We start from the raw sequence: 23,726 nt of genomic DNA, 5'->3' as shown, positions 1-23,726 counted from the left end.
AAAAAAAAAAAAAGGGAAAAAAAAAAGTTAAATATTAATGGATGGGAGGATCTGAAATGTGATGTTCCGTAAGTGTGGAGAAGGAAGTGAGCAGCTGATGATTGATTCCCGTGAAATCATAAATAGAAGCTATATACAAGCTATGCAAATAACTAACTGTATGCTTAGGAGATTTCTAATTGGTTGAATCACAGCATCCATGGAAAAGGCAGAGTGAGTGATGGCACGTACACACAACAATAGGTGAAGGTCTTGACTCAGAGCAGAATGATCTTGCAAAAATTGATAACCAGCAGCCACGAAGTCTCCCAGGATGGATCCTCTTTTGTCATTACCCAGCTATCTGGGCAGTTAGAAGTGTTGTATCTCCCTGTATTCCTCTATCTGTCTTCCTGATGCCGCATCTTGTGAAGTGCTAGGAGGGCAAGGAGCAGAAGCAAACTCTGTGGAGCCCTCAAAACCCAAATAGAGGAAAGGAATTGCTTTGGAGTGTGTGGTTGTGGTGCATAAATATTTTAAAGTAAGGAATGCTGGTAGATATTTTGAGCTCCAGCCCTGTTTGCATGTTTGGCAACACAGGATCACATTTTTGGAAGAAATCCTTTCGAGAGAAAACTGTGAGGGCTTGATGATGACTTTATGGCTGAGAAGCAGTCACGGAATTGCCGTTCTTCAGGAGGGAGTGTCCTATTGTGTTTTTTGACTGATTTTTTTTCTAACTGTTGACAAAGGTGCTGGTAGATCTGAACAAATGGCCACACAAGGCCCCCAAGCCAACATGAGACCCAAGGCCGTCCCATCATTTGGGACAGCTGCAGTAGCTACCTCCTACTTACTGCAGGGAGCCTGGGGTCCGAGGAACTGTCCTCATCCTGCTCTTTGCTTCCTCTCGCTCAGTCACTGTACATCTTCCTCCAAGACCTGCGGATGAGTCCCCTGAGCCCATGCCACCACTCTCCACATCTGAAATGGTCCAGGAGTGTTTCATAACTAGCAAACAAGGAAAATGCTGATGTTGACTGACATAAGCGAACAGAGTTACAGTCATGTCAACAAAGCACTTATCTCCTCACAAAGCAGGGAAACAATGATTCTGACTATTTAGGTAAACACATTTATGTTAAGCTAATACAAAATGAAGCTGTTTCTGTCAGTAAGGATTGTTTTGCAAAGTCAATTTATGATTGAAATATGACCTTTGTAGCACCACTACTGTGCGCTTGAGGGAAATGTGTATGACCTCTGTGGTTAGAAAAAGTTGGACACCCATATGCTTCCGTGAAAAAGAAACAAATGTGCAACTAAGTCCTAGGTATGTTTTGTTTACAGCTTTCTTTGGTTGGCAGTCAAAAGACCTCGCCAGGTAGCTAAGAAGAAAAACAAATGGAAATAGGCTATGGCAAGAGCTTCAAAACTTCTTCTAAAACAGGATGCCTGAGGACTTTATTGAAGCTGGCAAAGTCCTTATGATCTTGAAGCAAAAGCACTCAGTCTGCATGCTGGACCTCCCTGCCAGGCAGCAAATACTGGCAGAGAAAATACAGAAAACATGAAGTGCACCTGATCCAGAAGGAAAGTGTAAAAGAGGCGGGCAGGAAATCAAAGACCTGGTGCTGACAGTCATGGCAGAGGGGAGCAGAAGAGCTGAAGGGACCAGTTCTCCTGCCTCTACAAAAAGGTGCTTGTCTGCCCAAACACTGGCAAGGATCCACCTTCCTCCACATCTTGCTGCAGGGCAGGGAGCAAAGACTTGTCGTGTGTTGGCTGAGGGTATCACTGCACCTTGAGAAGAGCCAGCACCACCAGCTCCTCCTGGAAGAGGAGAAGACGGCACTGAAGAACTTTAAATCTACTGGGCTCTTCAAAGCATCCCCTGGTGTGCAAAAGCACATTTAAAACAGCAGAAAAGTCACTTCTGCAGTAAGACAAAGCACGTGGGGACTGCAAGACACTTTTTTTAGCTTGCTGAATGCACCTGCCATCAGCTCGGCCTGTTGCTCTGGGCCCGTTTGTTACATACAGAGGAAATCTTGGTGTGTGCTGCAAAATGCAAAAAGCCAGAGCTGCTATTGCAAGGGGGCTCTGAGAAATGGGAGCGGTTTCAATCAGAGAAATTATCTGGGACAAACACTGAGCCTGTGAGAAATTTCCTGTGACAAAAGGAAGGATTAGGCTGCATGGAAATCGCCAGCTTCATAGGCATCCCTGGTCATGCTTTATTCTGGGCAACTCTGCTTATTCAGGCATTTATTTGAAAATCAGCAGTTTCCTCTGCAAAGCGTAGTTTGGAGGCTAACAGCACTACGTCCCACAAAGGGGAGCCATGAGCTGGTGCCTCAGAAAAACGAGCGTGTTCAGGAGGAGATGGCCTCTCACCATCTTTCTGCAATTTGCAGAAATGTAAATACTCTGGCTTGTTCCACTGAGGACTCATCAGGAGCTGTGCTGGTGTGTAAACACTGAGTAACACGTTTCATCACGGCTTCCCTCATACACACGCTCCTGCCCTCATTATAACCACAGGGACAGCTCATGGCCACTGATTATGCGCTGACTGTTACTCTGATAAACGTTGCCATGAATGACTGATACAGCTGACCCCGATATGAAGACAAGAAACGTTATCAGCCCCAGTCTGCCTTCAAGGTCACACGCAGTTACAAAAAGGAAAGTAAGCTCAGAGATACTCCCATTCATGTAAGCAAGCAAATACAGCAGGAAAACATAGTAACATTAGAAGTTCGAGCTATTTTTAAATGGTTCTGCGAAGTGCTGCATGACACATCCTGAGCATTTACTACTATTATTATTATTTTTCCAAGGAAGTGCCAGCTCAAACAGCTTTCACTTCAAGCTGCTTGGGGACACCGGGGTGAGCGAATTCCTTGATACCTCTGCCAACGCTGCTTGCAAAAGATCTCGGATGCAAAGCACCTTATCGCTGAAACTTCCTGAAAGCCCAAGCTTTTTCCCCAAAAAGCAATCCCTGCCACCGAGCTCTCCTCGTTCAAACCGTGCTCGGAGAGCACTCCCCGCAGCGCGGACCAGGCCTCGGGCCCGCATTTTGCTGCCTTAAAGCCCAATTTCGAGGGGTGCCCCGAGGAGAAGGGGGGGGGGGGGGACGAGGCCCGAGGCAGGCCCGGGGCTGCAGGCACCGAGCCCGCGGGGCCTGGGGGCGGCGCCGGGCCCTGCGCGGAGGGCGGCCGGGGGCAGAGGGCGGCCCCCACCGGCGGAGGCCCCGCCGCCGGCCCTTGGACCCGGGCTCCGCGCCCAGCCGAGCCGAGCCGAGCCATGGCGGCGCCGGGGCAGAACCTGGCCGTGGTGGTGCACCGAGCCGGGGACCTGCGCCTGGTACGGGCCGGGGCGGGGATGGGAACGGGCCCGGGGCTCGACTCGGCTCGGCGGGACCCGGCAGCGGGGACGGCTCCGCAGCGCCGCGGCCGGGCCCGCGGGGTTCGGGGGGAGGCGGCGCGGCCTCGCCGGGGCCCCCGGGGCTGCGGGAGGTGGCGGCCGGGGCCGGAGCCGGGGCCGGAGCTGGAGCCGTGCTCCCGGAGGGCACCCCCCGAGCAAAGGCGGCCCGGAGGGGGCGAGCCGGGGGCGGCGGCGTGCCTCGGCGGCTCGGTTTGCGAGGGCAACCAGCGACAGGTTTTTGTGGTTTTTTTTTTTTTTTTTGGATACCCAAGCAGCTCGCCCTGTTTTACCTCTATTTTACCGTGGCTGCGCAAGGCGAGCAGCACGTGCCCGAGGGCAGGCGGTGTTGGCGTGGGTTCGCTGCCAGCGGTGACACAGCCGCAGGCTTCGCTGGAAGAGCCTGCAGCAGCTCGCCCTGGCTTCCACGGCGAGCAAAAGGCAGTGCCACGGCGGGTGCCGCCTCACCCCTGTCTGTGTTGTGGTGTCCGAAGGGGCTTACACCCAGATGTGAATTTTATTTGGGGTTTTCTCACTGCTAGGGACATCAGAGGTGGTCATCAGTGCACCCCTGGCACTGCCGGCAGCCCCTTCTGAGCTGTGATCCTCTCAGGCTGCTCCGTGTTTCTCTTCCACAGTGTGAACGGCCCGCACTGCTTCGCCCCACTGATCACATGAGGAGTTCAGACAGTAAACTCTGATCTGCATTATTGATAGCTCAGGTTAGGTGAGATCATCTTTCCTGTAATGCCCACCCCACGCCCTTCTTCAATCTCGGGGACCTGTTTGCCATTGGAGTCACCGTGAGTCACTCAGCAGCTGCTCTGTGTTACCTGAAAGTGTATTGGCGGCTGTTTCGGTAATTTTCCTCTCGATCTTCTGCAATTGCCTCTCATCTGCTGCCACTTCAGGTTGTATTGTTTCATATGCATTTACCATATCTTCACGAAATGTGCCTCCTTTCACAGAGAACACTTGCTACATCTCCCTTACATCCTCACACCTGTTGCTGTCTCTGAACTTCTCCATGAACAATGGGCAGCAAACAGAATGTGTGTCCAGAAAATGTTTCCAGCTGGGTCACTCAGTATTTTACAAATCAGATGGGAAGATATACTGTCCACCAAAACATCTTGTTTTCAGTACAGATATTACTGAAGAAAGAAACACTTTTTTTTTTTTATTATTTTTTATTTTTTGGAGGGAGGAGCTGTGAAATGCCACGTATACATTTTCAGCTAAAAGTTGTGGTTTTTTTTTTTTTTTTTAAATCTCTAGCCATGGACTGTTCTGTTTGATCTCTTTGAGATATCTGAGGCGGTCTGTGCCTTTGATGTGTTACCAGACTGCACACACATCAGACATTTTCTACGTAAGGGGCTACATCTAGATCAACTTCTTTTAAAACTAATGTTCTGTGCTGTGCCCTTGGTGGGACAACACAAACATCCCCCACAAAAATAAGGGCAGTTCTAAGCATTGAAAATTTCAGTAGGTTGGGCTGTGCTTCCATTTATGTCCTAGTCAACAGAATTTGGGCCATGCTGACCACAGGCAGCACTGTTTTAATAGAGCTGCACTGTGTGAGCTGCATGTATGCATCAGGTTTTGTCCAGCTTTCCCTTCCTTGCCCCATTGATGTGTCCCCTGGTTCTCAGTTGTGATGCAGTCCCTGTGTAATCAGTCAGCAGGGTTGTGGTCTTGGTAATAGATGAGCTTCAGGATTGTTCAGTCTGTTTTTGCACTCATTAAATTTAAATTTGTTGCTGGGATTTTAATTTTCTAGATTTTTTTTTTTTTCTTTTCTGATACCTAGATTAGTGAAGTAGAAAGAATGGGTTGAGAAATACCGCTGGGGTTGAGAATGCAATTTAATTAGCTTAAATGCAAAACAGCACTCCTCAAAAGCAGGGGGGAGTACCCCACTTTCTCTGCAGTAAAGCAGCAGAAAATCCCATGTTGTTGCTTCTAATTGGTGTAGTTAGCAGCTATAAAGTGATTGTTCATCTCATGAATCCAGAGATCAATTTCCTTGCTAAGATGCTCTTGCAGAAAGATACAGCCAGAGGTAACACTGCAAGGGACGATAACCAGCCATGGGCTTGCTGTTGTGATGTCCACCAAATTCTCCCTATTAATGCAGGCTTTAAACAGGAGCCCTGTCAATAAGAGGTCTGCTCAAAGGTCTTGTGCTCAGTTTTGGGCTGTGGGCAAAGGGCGCTAGGATGCGTGAAAATGTGAGCAGCAAGTGGGTTCTAACGAGTTCGTGGTCAGCACAGAAAACTTTGGTGGGGACTTTCTTAGAGATGTGACCTTAGGGGTGGGTTTCAGGTGGATTTCTTGTGGGTTTGAAAACAAATGGAATGTATTCCCGTTTTCTTTCTTGAGGTTAGGAAGAAATGTATGGCTGAGCCTGTTTAAAGCTGGGAAATTCATGGGTCCTTTCTGTGTTGCAGTAGATAACTCATGGCCAACAGCCAGCCCTCTGCAGCTATTTCTAAAAGCCGACATTTATCATTTATCCCATGCAGATCTGTCATGCCAATTACAAGAAGAAGACATGACTTTAAATGCAGTTTACAGTGTATTTACAATTGTTTTATACAACTAATTGTTATTCTATGGTAAAAAATATTTTCTGTTATTTATAATATTACAGACATTGAAATATTACCACTTCACAGACACACATAGCTCGGAATCTTCCTGGTTATGTAAGATTGATTTTTTTATTTTCTTTTCTCAGTGTGTGGGGTGAGGGCTTCAGCTGAAACTTGAGGCTGTGCCAGGGCAGGAAAGTTTAGTACGTGACTCTTGTCTGTGCAGGGAAGGGGGAGTTACTGCAAAGTAAGTTAGAGAGTAGGTTTACAAACTGACTGTGTGCTCGTTCCTGCATGCTCACGTTACACCTCTGTGCAAGAAAAGTGAGGTGAGCTTAGCGAGGAAGTGTGGACTACACACTGATACCCTGCTTTGTTCCACAGCAGTGTCTTACCAAGCAGGCAGAACCAAAAACCCGATCGGCATGTGGACTTGACTGATGTACCCTGGACTGACTTTCCACAAGGTTTTCCTGTTGCTGTGCACAAGCACCTGAATCCCTTTCTTTTTCTGTTTGTCCACAGGAAAACCGTCCGATCCCAGAACCGGGTCCCAATGGTAGGTCTAGAGCTGATTGCTTCTGCTTGCTGCCTTTGCCAATCTGTTTTCTCACTCTCTTTTGTCTCTCTATGATACTATAAACATAAAATATTTCTGAGAAAGTATAAAATAATCCAAGAAAAAAAATCTGCAGCTGAAATAGATAATGCTGTGTTTCCCCTTGTAAAGAATTGCTGGAGCAGCCACAGATATATCCCATTATCCAGCTTTTTTTTGCATCCTGTTTCTTCAGTTCATGTATTTGACATTACACAGCTCTTGAGACTGGTCAAGTGATCTAATTGTAGGACTAAATATTAGTAGGCCAGGTGTATGGGCTGATGGGAATTTGATTCACTCACTCTCTCCAGGGATGAAATTGTAGCTTAGGGAGAAATTAAATGGGCTTACTCTTTTCTTTTTGCTCCAATAATAGTCGTGTCCCTCCTAGATTGTATTAGCTTTCATTGACAGGGGTCTTCCCATATTTTAAGCTTTCCTGTGGTGCAAATCCTTCTGTAGTTTTATACTTCAGCAGGCGTCTCATGAATATGCCATCTGTCCTGAAGTGTGTTTGTGTGGTTCTGGTACGTTTATTCAGTGCTGGTAAATGTGGATGTTTCACCGCTGGTTTGGCCATGGTTCTGGGGTGCAGGGACAGCAAACATGACTCTCTCCCAGTGCTCAAGAAGGTAAGTTTTTCTACAAGGTACTTTTCATCCTGTTCTGGCAGAGGTCCTCCTGCGGATGCATTCTGTTGGGATCTGCGGATCTGATGTGCACTACTGGCAGCATGGTCGAATTGGAGATTTTGTTGTAAAGGATCCTATGGTGTTGGGGCATGAAGCTTCCGGGACTGTCATCAAAGTGGGATCGGGAGTAACTCATCTGAAACCAGGTGATATGGATGAAATTTCTCTTTTTATTTGTTTTCCTGCTAATCAGTTCCTGTGAACGCAGTGATATCAGGCTGTGCCTTTCCATGGTATTAAGTTATCTGGTGTTATGAGCTGTGAATTGCACGATCTGACCTTCTCCTCCTTCCAAGAGTGCTACAGTGCTATGCATCACCCAATGTTGCTGCAGTGACTTATGGCTTATGGTATTTTTTAGGAGTATCTTGATATCTTATTATATCTTGAGCTGCTCTGATCTTATTTTAATGCAGGTCAGAGCGCACAACGATAAAAGGTGCCTTTTGAACTAGCTGGAGAAAGCTTCAGAAACCACGTACTCTTGCCAACAACCTGCTGTTAATGTTTTTTCACTGTGTGTGTTTGTGAAGGAGGAATGGACCTCCTGCAGTGGAGAGAGGTCGCTGGAGCAACTGGACCAGGCCCTGTGTTGTGACCTCTACAGTTTACTGTGCTCATGAATGTCCTAGAAAATGGAATTTTGCAGTTTGCTGATGACTGCAAGTTAGGCAGAGTGAAGGGGACAAGGGAGAGTTGGTAGGCATTGCAGAGGGACTTTAAGGATGCCTGGGCAATGGGGTGCAGATGAAATTCAATGCAGATAAACATAAAGGTGCCCATGGCAGAAGAAACCAAACCAGCTTCGCACCTAAAATGATGGGCTGACCATCACTGCTGACGAGTGAGGCTGTTGGCTCTGACTCAGTGTGTGGGAATGTTGGCTCAGTAAGGGAGAAAAATGCAGATCAGTGTTAGGAAAGGCTCAGAGCACATCGTCACACCTCTGTGTGCATCCCCACATCTGGAGCTCTGCGTGCAGGTCTCTTCTCCTCCTTTCCATAGCAGTGTAAAAGAAGTGAAAAAGATTCAGAGGACAGCAAGGTGGACCAGCAGATCTATGACAACTGACTAAGCTAGGAACTCAAGCTAGGAGCTAAATGGACAGCTCCAGGTTACATGACAGAGGTCTGAAAGCTAATGGAGGACGGGGAGAGGGTTGTAATGTTAAACAACCTTTGTTATCTAAATATAATAAATATTATCTTAAATACTATCTTAAAGATAATAAAGATCGCATTTTCTCTGGCTCTTCCAGCTTAAGAGCAAAGGACAATAGAATCTGGGTGTGGTATGCACCTAAGATGTAGCAGACCTACCTGGCTCCTTGGCAAAGGATCATAAAAGATGCTGAAAGATTACGTGGTGGAAGTTGACAGAGGTGGTGTTGATGGTTACTAAATACAGAGAAACCACATGTTTGCGATTCCCTAGAAGTGAATATAACAATGCTGGGAGAAGATTCAGCATATCCTGCTCCTCTTCCTACTGGATGTTCCCTGTGTGCCATATCTCCGACGGTGTAGTGGGCTAGAATGAATCTTTTCTTTGATCCGTCCTCTTGTTTGTCACTGTGCCTGATTAGGAGCCTGGCAGAGAGGTATACTGAGAGATTTGGCATTGGCTGTCTTCCTCTGCCAAATAAAAAGGGCTGTCTTGTGTCCCTTGTGTACTTGCAGGTTGCAATGTGGTCCCATGGTTGTTTGCCTTAGTCCATTCTGCAATTAAATAATTATTCTTTGTCCTGCAAGATGTGTGCTTCCAGCCACCTGGACTACACTACTGTAGCATCAAGATACCTCTGTACCCTGTTGAGCTCTGCCTGGTTCCCGGGTGCCACTTCTGCATCTTGAGTTCCCTTGCCAAGGAACGGGTCCTTCCAGCTGGCAGCTTGGTGGCCAGCAGAGCTCCCCTGCTCTGGCATAATTATTTCCTGTTCTGACTAGAGATACTGAACAAAATGTGAGTGCTGTGTGATTGCTTGGGGTGAGGGCTGCCTTTTCATCTGCTAGGATTGAGTGCATGGCAGCTGGGGAGGGGTTTGTGTGTGACTGAGCCTCCATCTGCTCAGTGTCTGTGCCTGTGAAACACCAACTCTTTTCATGTAACTGTGAAGATCTTGGTGGTGAGGCCACTGTAAAGGAAGTGTTAGGAACTTGCCTGCTGCGTGCAGTGTGATCTTTCTCAGTTACCAGATGTCCCTCAGGCTTCTGTGCCAGGGTTTCATGCTCTCTTTTGCGGTTGTTCTCAGCTACGTGTACCTGCGTGCCCACCTTCTCCCCGAGTAACAGTCTCCTTTCATCCTGGCAGGTGACCGAGTGGCCATCGAGCCCGGCGTCCCGAGAGAAACAGATGAGTTCTGCAAAACTGGCCGCTATAACCTGTCCCCAGCCATCTTCTTCTGCGCGACACCTCCTGACGATGGGAACTTGTGCCGCTACTACAAGCACAGTGCCAGCTACTGCTACAAGTCAGTCGCTGCGCCCTCTGTGGAGCAATAGATACTCCCCGGGGGGAATAGCTGAAGCAATTGCCCTTGGCCCTTTTGAGTGTCACAGTGAGCGTTCTTTACTTGAACACAACATTTTTATTGCTTTCTGATCCATGACTAACACGTATAAGGCTTGGATGGTAGCCACTTTGCAAAGGGTTTATCAGGCAGGTGTAGCTATCCCCTCTGGTGCCAGACATAAGCAGACATTTCTAGCATGTTTCTTGGGATGTCGCTGTTGTTTTACCCTATAATTGCTTTCCTTTCCTTATTTGGTCCCTGCTTTCGATTTGTTTTCTGTTGTCTTTTTATATCTTTGCCTTCTTACACTGCTGCCTAAAGGTCTTTGATTGCTTGAGCTGAGCTGGCTTTATTGTTGTTTCTTAGGAAGCACGTTATCAACTGCTGACACTTCACTCTGGCATTTGAAACAAAGTCATCCTAGTTACAGCAGGAGAGGAGGAGAAAACAGTGTCTTTGCTAAGCTGATCTTTTTATGTGCCCCTGAGAGGCTCCACTAAGCTGCCAGCATCACACATCAGTTTTCATATGCAGTTGATTAAACTTGAGTGTGCTTTTAATTGTGCCAGGACTGACACGTTTGCTTAAACACAAGTGCATGCTTAAGTCCTCTGGCAAATTAATATGTTAGAAATTTGCATAAGCCTCTGCAATGTTGTACCCACCTAAATGCATTTACACAGGGAGTTAAAAATACTGTAAGGTACTGGTCCCGTGAGACTGGTCTCTCTCTGGAGCTTTTGTTTCTCAGACTGCGTGGAGCATGAGAAGGAAGGGAAGAACAGCTCCTTGAGCATCCCCAGGATTTGTCTTTGGTGTCTGCAGAGGTAGCGTTCAGGATCAAGTTATTCTGAAGTAGGCATTTGAATGCTTTTACTTCTCATGAGAGTCTTCAGGCAGGAAGCTCCTTTCCAAGTGGGTCACAGGCAGCTGCTGGCAGAACGAGATGCTGGTCTGCATGGGCCCAACTTCTTGCTGCCCAGGCCCACTATCACTGGTTCTTGTGTTTCAGTAAAATAACATTTGCTAACAACATATCACAAGTTTCTGGGAGTAACTGGCTGGTTTGTAGCTGTCTCCTAGGGAAAGATCTGTTTTTTGTTTGTTTGTTTGTTCTTTCCCCACTGTGAATAATTGGGGATATTACGTAGCTAAACGTTTTTTCTTAAGCTGTGAAACACAAAGCCTGGCACTCCTGGGCTCAGCTCAGCAATGCCATGGTCATCTGATGCAGAACATCAAGAGCAGGAAGTTGTTCTGCACAGATTTTCCAGGAGAAGTTGATGGCGGAGCTCAGTGGGCTTTTGCACATTTGGGCAGGTATTGGCTGTCCTTCTGCAGGATGTGATGCCAGACTCTCAGGCAACCAAACTCTTGGAGTCAGCTTCCTGGAGATAAGGGACGTATGGATGTCTCACAGCTGCCTTCCCATAACTGTCATTTACATTACTTTGGCTTCTTTTGGCCTGGCTGATCTCTGACGTCAAGCTTCCCTGGGCTGTCCTGGCACCTGCTATGTGAGAGGCTACACTGGTGGTTTTCTGGAAGTCTGCAATTTATTTCTCATAAAATGTCAGCTCAGAAGGGTTTCACACCACTGCTTTTTTCTGTCACTTCTGCTTGCTGCATTACACTGCTGTTTCCGTCCAAAAGGTGTTTTGATCCCTTCTGTACACATTTACCCTGGTTGCTGGGAGGGTGCACAGCTGGAACCAGTCCACTGTTTGAAACACTTAATGCATTATATCCAGGGCACAATGAGGAGAGCTGGTTCTGGCTGCCTTTGCTTTATGTGTCATTGCCATTGGCTTGTCAGGCAGCAAGATGTTTGCTGATCTCTGGAGGTAGATGACTTGGCCCAAATGAGGGGGCTGGGATCTCACTGGTGGGCCCCAGCTGTAGGGCAGCATTTGGGATGATGCATTTGCAGCTGCGTGGTTTATTTTCCAAATGGAAGGAGCAGCAGAAGAGTTTTAGAGTTGACTTGCCGAGCACCGGACAGATAGTATGGGGAAGTTTGTGGGTCCCTCTGTTTGGTGCTTAGGCAGACCTCACTGGTAAATGGCTGAAATGTACTTGATGGTAAGAAAACATAACCTGGATAACCTGGAGTGCCTTCCAGCCCTGCACTTCTCAGGCCATGGGTAAGAGTGTATTTTGCAGCTGTGATTTACACCTGTGTTTGGTTTTCAGGTATCAGTGTTTTCCTCACCACCTTCATAAACCTCTTTGGTGACTGTTGTTTTGTGTCTGGCTCTTGCAGGCTTCCAGATAATGTCACCTTTGAAGAAGGGGCCCTTATTGAGCCCCTTTCGGTGGGAATCCATGCCTGCAAAAGAGCGGGAGTCACTCTAGGAAGCAAAGTCTTCGTGTGTGGCGCTGGTATGGTCAAACATACTCAGTCCTTGGGTTCTCTGCCAGCTGTGGTGTCGGGGGCGATGGTCAGGGTGCAAGCTGTGCTTCTAGGCTCAGCTGTAAATGTGGGTCATGGCAGATTATGGGGATGCCAGGGGTCCTCAAGTCTGTTCTTGCTCATGCTGTGCTATAACACTGCATTTTGAGCAGCCCAAACACAGAGTACAAGGGGCATACTGCTCCTTCCACCTTGAGGGAGCAGAGAAGTGGGTGGTGTTTTCACTGCAGAGTCCCTCTCAAGCAATACTTTGTCTCACTACCCTGGGATTGAGGTGATGCTGTGATCCCCGAGCTGCCCACCTGGAAACACTTTCAGAGCTTCCTTTAGCCCAGGAACATGGCGAGCTCTGGGCACCTTCAGAGCTTATGGCTGGTGCTGCCTGACAGCTGTATGTGTTCTTTTTCTCCCCTTTGTACCCAGGACCAATTGGCCTTGTTAATGTGATTGTTGCCAAGATGATGGGTGCAGCAACTGTGGTAGTTACAGGTAAGTTCTTTAAACACTTACTAGAGTGCCTTTTTTCCATAATACAGCAAACACTTTGAATAGTTCCTTATTATTCCGTCGGGCATCCCAAGCACGTCCCATTTCCTAGGAGAAGACATGGATCTTTGCATTAATTGGAATCTATAAAACATACAGGTTGCAACTGGTATTTCTCTGCTAGGTCAGCAGACCAGGCTAATTACTTCTGCTTTCTAGCAGAGACAGGTTGTGCAGGGGGAGTTGCTGCAGTGCTTTAAGAATAAACCAGGGGCTAGTGAGCGGTCCTTGGCTCAAGCCCTAGACTTCTGTCAGCCTTTGAGGAGGCCTGTTGAGAAGAGGCAATGCATCTGTATGACAGGCCTTGTAGTTACAGATGCTCTTCTTGCTCCTGGTGCCTCTGGTCACTGGCTGTTTTCTTTTCATTTCTGTTTTGAGCTCTTGACCTCAGTTTTCAGTTTTTTGGTTTGTGTTGTGCCTTTGACTCATAGGTCAGGTTTTCTTGCTTATTATATTTCCTCTTCTATGTCATGCCTATAAATATTAATTTTATCTGCTTCTAATCATCACCTTAATAAGGCAGGCAGATCCAGCATGTTTTATACCCTGCTTGGTGCTATTCTTGGAACTTTGCTACGAGCAGAGTCTTACCTCTTGTTATGCTAAGTGCTGGCCTCTACGTAGTATTTTCACCGTCCTTTCTGTGTCCAGCCACATTGTCCCCCTCCAGTCCTCCTTTGCTGTTCTTGCTGCTGTCCTGCTCGGGGGCTCATTTTCCACTGAATATCTACAGTGATCAAAATGACCTTTTCAGGCTCCCTGCATTTCAGAAATCCCGTGTCCTGGAGATATCTAGTCCAACTAGTGTTTGCAGACATGTTTTTGTTTGGCTTGGTCTGGATAACCTCTGAAGTTGGGGAACCCACCTGTCTGGGTACTAGTTCCAGGACTGCACCACCTCCTAATGAAGAAGCTTTTCCTGGGGTCCATTCTGAACCTTCCAGACTGCAGTTTGTGGCTCTTTTCATTTTCTGCAGCAACTGAAACGTGTTCATAGTCTGAAGTCCCAACCTGGCCTTTCAGAAGGCTGTTCTTCAATCTTTCTGCTTTGAACGAGGCTCACTTTGACCTCTCAGTTATTGTTTCCCAGTCTTCAGGTTGAGAGACAGAATTCAGGTTCCACCCTCTTGCCTTTGCGGAAGCATCCTTCAGTAGTCGCTCGTGTCAAAACCTAAGGCAGATTGTTGCCTTCTCCTCCCCAAATCCTCTTGCTGCCAAGTCTGGGGCATATTTTGCTCTGCTGGCCCCACCCTGCTGGGGTGTGCTTAGTGGATGTAATCAGTCCAGGCCTTACATTTTGTTAAGTGTTGTCATCTGAGGATGATGGTTGCTATAGCAGGAAGATCAGCTCTACCTCTTGAATCACATCTGAGGAGCCTTGCTGCAGAGCTGAGCTGGTGCTGGGGCTGGTGGGTGACCCAGTCCTTGGGTGGGGAAGGGCCTGGTGAGCTGGCAGGGGGTGGTGGGGCTGCTGGCTCACCCTGCTGCCACAGCCCTGCTCCTGTCCGGGCATATTCTTCCCTGCAGTGCAGGGAGCTGCTGTTGCCTCAGTTTGTGAACTGCTTCTGGAGCCTTTGGTGGTCAGGTCTGAACAGTGTGTGCCACCGGGCTCCAGGCGGCCATAAGAAACCAGGTACTGTTCCTGGTACCTGGTTTGTAGGGTGAGCAAGCTTGGCTATGTGAATTAACCCCTTTTTATCGTTGAGCCTTCATCTTGGCAATGATCTGGACCTGTAGGCATCTCCACATCCCCCACCTGACAGGCTGAGATGCTTAAAGACACCCATGTAGGTGCTGTCTCTAGTCAAATATTTGTACATTACACGAGCTGAGAAAAGAGTTTAGTTTGGCTTGTTGCCTCTGGGGAATTTGCTGCGCTTCTCAAGGAACTGCTTTTTGCGTCAGCTTCAGGAACCCATACCTCTGAGGTGACTGTCTGCTCACAAAGGCTCTCTTGTCCTTTGCTATCAAATTGTTTTAATTCACCGCACAGAGCTTTTATGATGTGTCTGTCTGTGAAGAGCTTTGTCTGTGCAGCGCACTGAAAGATCATTACTTTAAACGTTTGTGTTTGTTTTGAAAAATTACATGCAAATGTAGAAATAGCTAGAAGAGTTTTCTTCTGAGCTGGGGAGAACTCACCTCCTATGACTGTATTGAGTGCCTTTGGCATAGCTGGATTCAGTGAATTTGAGAAAGCTGCATCGCTGCTGAGGGGTCGGGTCCCTTCTCTGTGACTCCTGAAGAAAGGCTGGCTTTTCCAAGAGGCTTAACAGTTGGCTATACCTTTCCCAAAGGCTTGTGTGAACCAGAACTTGGCTTTCTTACCAGCTATGGCAGCTTACCTGGTACAAAGTATTAGTTCTTCTGATAACTTGTGCTCTTCTCCCAGAAGTGCTTTAACCCCAGCAGGCTGACATTTTTCCTTTTTAGGGGGCTTTTGATGTATTTAATGACATGTTGGGTGCTGAAGCTGTATTTGTTCATGGCTCCTTGTTTCCTACTCCCTAAGACCTAGAACTTTCTCCACTCCATTGCTAAGGGTATGCTTGATATTTATGGGCAACCTTCTCCTGTCCTTCTGCCTTGCTGTGGACATTGTTGTTGCTCTGAAAAGCTGCTTTTCTCCTTAAAGGCATGTAAAAGAGCAGCCTTATACCCAGCAAGTGAAGTGACAGTTTGGGTATTTGTATGACAGTGTCAGGCTGTCTTGTTTTGCTCTGTCACTTAAAGTACACTTAGCATTTCCTAATTAAGGGAAATTATTCCCCTTGTGCTGTATAAATCTGAAGTCCTGGGTGCCAATGCCTCTGAAAATCCTGGAAGTCAATGTTACGGAAGATGAATAACTGGACTGAATTCAGCTCCTTTATGAAGGATGATCAACACAGAACATGTAAGAGCTTCAAGGATATTTGCTGGTTAAATTTACTCATTGGCTTAAGTGTGATTTGATAACTTCTGGGGGAGCGGAGACACAAGACTGGGCTACTTAGTCTGGCAGTGAAAACGTTAATTAGCTCCAGCAGCCAGGAAGTGAAAACAAATTTCTGCCTGAAGGCAAGATGCAACCCTTTAACTCTGTAATTGACTGGTTACCCAAGAGCTCTGTGGGGTTCTGCCACAGTAACATTTAGAACCTGAACGACTCTGTCCTTCTAAAATCTCACAAGTGTCTGAGCTTGGGACAATACGATAGCCTTCTCATTTGACAATGTGCAGATCTGGCAGCTTTAGGAAATGCTGAACAGTGATTCACTTAGGCCAAGCGCACAAAAATGTTACCAGGGTCCTGACTGAGTCTGATGGTATTGTTGCTGTGTCCTGCATTCCTCTCCTATACAAAGACTTCTTGATGAGTGTGTCGGAAAACTAGATGCCAACTGCAGAAGTTTGGGTTTTCTCCAGAGACTTTGCTGCCTGGGAGCTCCTTTTGTGGTCAGTTTGAAATGCATTGGCTGGCAGGGTGGGCTGTCTCTTCCTTTGCTGCAGGACACTGCCTCTGGGTGTATTTCTGCCAAAAAGACAGCATAAAATACATTAGCAAATGGGCAGCAAACGGTTGGATCCAGCTACGTGTGCTGTGGGCTGGGGTGCTTCACAGGGAGCATCCTTGCTGTACTGTGAGATTTGAGAGACACCAGCCATGCCAGGCAGAACTGCTCCTTAGCTCTGCAAGTGCTTCAAACATAGCAGCTCTTGCTGTTCGGGAGGTCTCTGGGTGCAGCTCCATGTCAAGCGTGACCACGCACGTGGCCCGGGGCCCAACGCTCGGAGCTTGGGAAGGGCAGAGGTGACTAATGCCTCCTGCTGCCACAGGAGAGGAAGCTCACTGCAGGGCTTCCAGGGTGATGCTGCACTTAGTTTCCATCCTTGGGTTTTCCTACATCGTCTGCTTTTTATTACCCTTTGTTCTCCCTTCTTGAAACTCCCTCCGTGGCTTTCCTGGGTGCTCATCTCGGTGGGTGTGCCTGCAGCCGGCCTCCCGAGCCCTCTCGCTGCCGGCAGGGACACGTCCATCGCCTGCCCTGGCAGGAACGTCACGTTCCCCACACGAGGAGCAGGGCAGGTCCTCTGGCCTTGCTTCCTTCCAGTGCTGGGTCTGAGTCAGAGCGGCTCGTGTCAGAGCAGCAGGCTCGCCACGGCTGTAGCTCTGTCTCCAGTTCTCCTTCCCTTCTCCCTTAATAGTTTTCCCCACTCCAGCCCCATCTCTGACTTCTCTGAAGCTGGACGACGTGCTGTGTCCTGGTGAGAAGGGTGTTTTAGTCTTTGTGGTGGGTGTGCTGTGAGTCCTGGAGAGAAATATTCCTCTGGGAAAGGCATGATTTTCTCTGTCTTCAAGCCTAGGACCTCTGGCAGGAGACATTGCCAACCCCTCAACCTTGGGTGTAGGAAATCTTGGCTGCTATAGCCCAGTTTCCACCTTTGATCCAGGCTTCTTTTCTAGTGCAAACACACGCCCCTCTAGACAACTGCTTTGGCAAAGAGATCATCTCTGCTTGAGAAATGCTGCTTCTTTTCTGCTGTCCACCTCCTCATCTCCAGAGATGTCCCTGTCACCAGTGCTGCCTGGTGTTTTGGGTAGCGTCATGTGAAAGAAAGGACACACGCAGCATATCTGTGGGCATTGGGGAGCAAAGTCAAAGCAAGCGACCATGTTGTAGTCTGCAGGTGCCCTTGAGAGAGATGTGCTTGATGGCATCAGCAATAGCCAAGCACCTTGAGAGCCAGGGAAGGAAAATGCAAAAGAAGTGAGTGTTGGGATGTTTCAGATTAACTTGCTGAGCTTGTGCACTGTGTTTTTCATACCATCCCTTTTCACTAGTGGACTGAGGTCCCATGTGAATTAGTAAAACTGCCTCATGAAAGAGTGATTGCCAAGAGGCAGTGAGCAACAGAGCAGCACTATTCAAACAGGGTGAGCGTTGTTCCTGTACTGCCTTATGCCTTTTCCTGCACTAAGGAAGAACACCCTCCCCTGTAACTGGAAGGACTCTGTTATCTCCTAGGTCTTTCAAGTGTCCTCATTGCTCACACTTCTCCGCTTTCCCAAAAAAATGAACAGGTCTCCTCTTTACCTCCTCATTGAAGCCTGAGTGAATTTCAGGTAGGAAATGTAGACAGACTGTTTCCTTTCCTAGTTGTGTGCTGCCCTGTGAACCCATGTTCAGACCGCAGAGAAATATGCTTCCAGCAGGGCTCCTTGATGGTGGCCATCAACTTCCATCCAGACTGAGAAGCCCTTTGGTCTGGGTGGGCTACGTAAGTTCTTGAGAACTACCTTGAGGTACGTGACAGCTGGTCACTGAACGAGGTCGCCCTGCTGAGATGTCGGATGGGCAGGAAGCAGATTGCAAGCTGAGGTCCTTGCTCCCCCTCTGGTTTGTATCATGCTCCAGTTCGTGACGTTTTGTCTTTCAGATTTATCTGCCTCTCGCCTGCAAAAAGCCAAGGAGGTGGGGGCAGATTTCATCATTCAGGTAAAGAACGAGTCCCCTCAGGAGGTGGCCTCCAAAGTGGAAAGTCTGCTTGGCTGCATGCCTGAGATAACAGTGGAGTGCACAGGAGTGCAAGCCTGCATCCAGGCTGGCATTTACGTGAGTACCCCTTGTTCCCAGGCGAGAGCAGTGCTGGCTTTTGCTTTCTCTTTCTGGGCTGCAGTGGTGGGTGATGGTTGTTTCACTACCCCTGTGCTTACTTCAGTGTGTTTAGTGCAGGGGAGAGAAGATGCTTGTTAGACGACAAACCAGGAGAGGTGATTCAAAAAATTTGGTCTTTGCAGACAGCATGCAGATAATTGTCTGATTTGCTGCTTACCAAAGAGACCACAGTAACACCCCAGACCAAAGCATGGCAACGCAGCAGTGCCAGGGAGCTGGTACAAATAGGACAGTGTCTTTCATTATGTCCCAATAAGGAGAATAATTAAGAAAATTAATTCCATCAGGTGGAGAAAGCAGTTAAGGACAGGATATTTTGTTGTCATGAACTGCATAAAGGGAGGATGTGGATAAGACTCTTCTCAGAGGCTGGCAATGAAAGGGCAAGAGACAAATGGGACAGGCTGCCAGAACAAAAATTCCAGTGAAACATCAGCCCCTTAGATGTTTTAAATCTCTGCTACTGAAACCCAAAGGTACTTATTGTACTTCTAAGTGCCAGTCATTTTTCAGAATGAGATTTAGATACCAAAATCCTTCAGGGATTTTCGAAAGATTGTTTTTTAAGCCTTGTTTATCTCATGTTTCACACTTAGAGCCTCCTGACAGCATCCTGCCTCTCCCCAGCTTCTCCACTGTGCCCCAGGCAGTCCATCATACAAGAACAGCTTTATTTATTTATTTTTTTTTACAGACAACTGAGCAGGCTCTGGCAACTAATTGCATTTTGCAAAATATAATGCATTTGTGTGTCTTTTCTTCAGGCCACTCGTTCTGGTGGGACACTGGTGCTGGTTGGGCTGGGGCCTGAGATGGTGACCGTGCCCATCGTGAACGCTGCCGTGCGGGAGGTGGATATCCGGGGGATATTCCGCTACTGCAACACGTGAGTCTTGTGCAGGGCTGGGTGGGCTGATGTGTCTGGGTCTTTCCTCCTCGATGTCCTTTAGAAATTCTTGCTCTCCACAAAGAGAAAGGGCGTGGAAAAGGCTGTTTGTCCATACAGTTGTTTAAACCTCATTTCACTCACTCTGAAATCTGTCTGCAGTGCAGACAGTCTGCCTGATACGTCTTGCATTTTATCCCTTGGTTCTGGGTAGAGCCCTTCACTGTAGACTTGACCACAACAACCAGCCCGCCTACAATCCCATTTCACACATCATTTGGCACAGAGAAAGGTACAGACACAAAAAACCCTTACTCTGCTGCAAGCAAGCAGGCCAAAATGAAAAAAAAAACAAAACACCCATACTTAACATTTGTGCCCTGTAGAAAGGAAAGTCGAGGTACTAGAGGTGTTTTGAATGAGACTGACTTGTCCACAAGTGAGCTGACTCATTGAGAAGACTGCCTGAGAGCAACACAGCTTTTAGCTGCTTTCAACCCTTTGTGCTGGGAGGTGTTTAAGCAGCAGCGTGGCCTGGTACTGGCCTTTCACACTGCTTTGTGAAAAGCTGTCTGCATGCTGCCTTCCTAGGTGTTGTATTGTCCATTTTGAGGCAAAGGATATGGGGAATCTTAATTCTGGGCAAAGAGTCAGAATCCCAAATGCCACATCCTGTGCCAAGCCATGCATACCCAACCTTGCTGGTGGTGCCTGGCTCTGCTCGCCTTGCTCGTCATGGAAGGAAACCAGATCATCAGTCTTGGTGGAGATCAGTGCATACTTGCATTAACAAGAGCCATGTTTAGTCTTCATATTTTGCTGGAGCTGAAGATATGTCACCAGCCAGTTTGAAGGCATATGCGCTCTCTACGGAGAACTGAACTGCACAGCTTGCAAACAAGCAGGTCTTTGAGCATACTGAAAGTTGGCCTAGCACTGAAGGCAGGAGAAGCCCAGCTGTCCTCTTTGGTCTTGTTACAGGGCTTGAGACACAGCATTGCACATTTGCAGCCTGGCTTCTGCTGTGCTCAGAGCTTCAGTTTCTTGCTAGCTGAGCAAGAATCATTGCCTAGTCTCTAGAGGTTGATTTCCAGGAAAGCTTTATAGGATTTAGTCTTAGCCACTGCCAAGCTCCTTCTTAAAATGAGAGATGTCTTCAAGTATGCAGTTTGGGAATTGGATTAGCTGCTGCATCTCCCATCATTCTAATTTGGCCCAACAAAATGGAATGGCAAGGCAATCAAATTGAGTGAGTCTCTGCCAAAGAAGAGGTTGGAAGCTGACAGGATTCTCTTTTCTTCTTCCTGCACTGAGTTGGTGAGTCTGAACTCCACAGCAATCATTCTGCTAGCAAGGAGGCAGAGCAAGAGGAGAGCAGCATGCAGCAATTTTGTTTTTAATTCAGTACTTCAAATATACATTTTTTTCCCGTGATTTTCACTTGCTCAGTCTCCTGAGGATGTGTATTGGGTTTATGTGGCAAGGACTTGGTAGCAGGGGGCTGTAGGGGTGGCATCTGTGAGAAAAGCCCAGCAGCTGCCTCATGTCAGATCAGAGCCAGCTCCAGATGGTTCAAAAAGGGACCCGCTGCTGGCCAGAGCTGAGCCATGAGCGATGCTGGTTGTGCCTCTATGAGAGCAGATTTAAGAAAGGGGAAAAAGCAAAAAAAAAAACAAAAAATACAGAGTGAGAACCAACCCAAGGTGAGTGCAGCAGGATGGCAGGAGGTGCTCCAAGTTCCCCTGTGGCCTGTGGAGAGGCCCCTGGTGGAGCAGGCTGTCCCCCTGCAGCCCATGGGTCCCACATGGAGCAGATCTCCATGCTGCAGCCCCCCCATGGGTGGAGGAGCCCCCGATGGAGCAGGTGGATGTGGCCTGGAGGAGGCTGTGGCTCATGGAGAGCCCCCGCAGGAGCAGGCCCCGGGCTGGAGCTGCAGCCTGTGGAGAGGAGCCCACGCAGGAGCAGGGGATCTGGGGGGAGCTTCTGCCCGCAGGGGACCTGTTTGCTCCTGGGGGATGGACCCTGTGGTATGGAGCCATGTGGGAGCAGTTCTTGAACGGGGGACCCCATGTGGAGCAGGGGCAGGGAGGAACTGTGAAGGAGCGGCAGAGACGAAGTGTTAGGGACTGACCACAGCCCCATTCCTCTGTCCCCTGTGCTACTCAGGAGGAGGATGTAGGAGAGGGTGGGTGAGGGAAGGTGTTTTCAGTTTGTTCTTAGTTTCTTATTGCTCTAGTCTGCTAGTGATGGACAATAAATGACATAATCTCCCTATGCTGTGTCTGTTTGCCCATGGTGATAATTGCTGAGTGATCTCCCTGTCCTTATCTCAACCTTTGAGCCCTTTTCATCATATTTTCTCCCCCTTTTTCCTCTAAGGAGGGGGAAGTGAGAGTGGCTATGGTGGACTTTAGCATGGTAAAACCACCCTGGGGTGAAACACAGCCAGCTGTCTGCGTATAGCCCTGCCTGCCTTTATGGTGCTTGACAGCCCAAAGCAGTTGGCGTGTCCCAGCTCACGTACATGATGCTTGAGGTCCCTTCTCCAGAAGATCATTTCCAGGCAAAACTCCCTTGGTTGCCTGGGCTGAGGAAATTACTGTAATGAAGCCAGGCTCCTCTATGCTCTTTCCTTAGGGCTCCAAGCTGGTGACTGCTCTCATCTTCTGCTCGCTGTTTCCCTTGCAGGTGGCCCGTGGCAATTGCCTTGCTGGCATCCAAGCGGATCAATGTCAAGCCCTTGGTCACACACCGCTTCCCCCTGGAAAAGGCTCTTGAGGCGTTTGAGGCCACGAAGAGGGGCGAGGGGGTAAAAGTTATGCTGAAGTGCGACCCCACTGACCACAACCCCTGATACGCCGCGGTGCCCGGCCCTCTCCCCATCACACCGCCTGCCTGAGATGAGAAGCATGAAGCCACAGGAGGCTGATGTATGGCTGATGCATGTTTCCAGTCACCTTATGCAGGCAGTGCTTTGTAATAGAGCTAAAAAATCAAACGATAATGAGGGTGGATGGCACTGAGGGGTGAATGATTTGAATATTAGCAGGCAGATACAAATGGAGAACCAATAGGAACTAGTTTGAATTAAAACACTGCTCTTCGATTAGATGGGTCACGCAGATGGCTCTTCAGCAGACCACACGTGTGGATGAGCCTGGGTCTCTCTGCATGTGCCACACAGCCTCCCGCATGGCCACGGGTTTGTCTGCACAGACAGACTGCAGGAGGCTGTCACCAGCTGCATGGGTGAAGCGAGGACAGAGGTGCTTGCTGCAGCTCTTCCCACATGGCTATCCCTGGGCATGGGATGGCCTTGTGTGAGCACCCTGCCTTGCAGCTGCACCTTCCCTCAGGGACTGTAACAGCCTGTGGAACAAAACCCAGCCAGCCTGTCTTGGCAGGGTGCATCTGTACATTCAGGTCATTCTCCCCATGCTCTTTACAAACAGCAAACTGCAGGCCCCAAAAGCCCAGGGCTTTTTCAAGGAGAAGCTAGGCTGGCGGCCAGCTGGGACCATATCTGCTGTGTAGTCCCCTCCAGCAGCTCCCTCTGGGGTAGAAAGGACCGCTACAGAGTGGGCTGGAGTGTTTGCATGTACACGGCCCTGTCTTTGGCTTGGAGACCAGATCCTGGTCCTAACGTGGCTCCCAAGGAGGGGCTGCTGGTGGGGGCCACAGCTTGCTTTTAGCATGGGGGGACATGCAGTAGGAGCACATCACTCAAAGGTTTTACCACTATGAAGGAATTGTAACTCCTCGGGTGTATCAGCCCTTCCTGCTGAATTAGTGAGCCATGAACGAGGTACTAAGCGAGGGGACAGGTTACAGATAAAACATAATCTTAGATTACAGTCATGCTAATTTTAATACTAGGAGATCAATCTGAGATCCCTTTCTTGGGCCGGTACTGGACTTTCCACAATAAATGCTACCTACCTGGTGTCTCTGTGTCCTCTGAAGTGTGGGGTGGGTGGTTTGAAGGGGTCTGTGACTTTGGGCCCCGGGGAGGATGTAGCACCTGGGCTGCTAAGTCTCGCCAGGCTGTGGGAGAGCTCAGCGAAACCTTAAATGACCCAAGTGCTTCTGCATCAGAGCTGACGGCAGAGGTGGCAAAGGTGATTAGGCAGAAGAAAAGCCTGCAAGGTTATGCTGTGTTTTATGGGGCTGGTATGGCCTGGGCAGACTTCCCTTAGTCATTGTAGAAGCGGTCAAAGTACCGCTCAGATTAACTGGGTTAATGTGTCATCCTGAGCAAGGTTTCACTGGGGGCATTGCCACTGCAGGGGTGTTGCTGGGGATGCTAGGACACAGTCAATGGGGCTCAAGTCCTTACCCCTCCCACCCCCAGCCCTTCTGTATTACCAGTGGAGGGGAAACTTGCTCCTGTTTAATGTGTTTCCCAGTG

At 48.4% G+C, this 23,726-nt stretch overlaps 1 protein-coding gene across 2 annotated transcripts; it reads left to right on the top strand.

The window, feature by feature from the left end:
* Nucleotides 1–3,217: 3,217 nt before the first annotated feature.
* SORD (sorbitol dehydrogenase) lies at nt 3,218–23,263 on the top strand. 2 transcript variants are annotated; one of them, XM_084532442.1, is made up of 9 exons: nt 3,218–3,351; nt 6,534–6,567; nt 7,283–7,447; nt 9,612–9,771; nt 12,077–12,195; nt 12,650–12,715; nt 18,239–18,369; nt 19,197–19,318; nt 22,007–23,263. In XM_084532442.1, the coding sequence occupies exons 1-9, from the start codon at nt 3,292–3,294 to the stop codon at nt 22,170–22,172; spliced, it is 1,023 nt and encodes a 340-aa protein (XP_084388568.1). In that variant the 5' UTR covers nt 3,218–3,291; the 3' UTR covers nt 22,173–23,263. The 2 variants fall into 2 exon arrangements, with proteins under 2 accessions (XP_084388568.1, XP_084388567.1); XM_084532441.1 differs by having other exon boundaries at nt 18,194–18,369.
* Nucleotides 23,264–23,726: the final 463 nt, after the last annotated feature.

The sequence above is a fragment of the Aythya ferina genome (genome assembly GCF_964211825.1).
Source record: "Aythya ferina genome assembly, chromosome: 11".
NCBI classification, from domain to species: domain Eukaryota; kingdom Metazoa; phylum Chordata; class Aves; order Anseriformes; family Anatidae; genus Aythya; species Aythya ferina.
Note: the sequence above shows the minus strand (reverse complement) of the source record. Positions and strands in the feature narration are given on the sequence as shown.

What these genes read in the sequence shown, in the direction of transcription:
- SORD (XM_084532441.1), top strand. Translation starts at nt 3,292, where the DNA reads ATGGCGGCGCCGGGGCAGAACCTGGCCGTGGTGGTGCACCGAGCCGGG. An exon ending in AGTAACTCATCTGAAACCAG is followed by an intron (nt 7,448 to 9,611) that starts GTGATATGGATG and finishes TCATCCTGGCAG; the next exon opens with GTGACCGAGTGGCCATCGAG. An exon ending in AGCAACTGTGGTAGTTACAG is followed by an intron (nt 12,716 to 18,193) that starts GTAAGTTCTTTA and finishes TTTGTCTTTCAG; the next exon opens with ATTTATCTGCCTCTCGCCTG.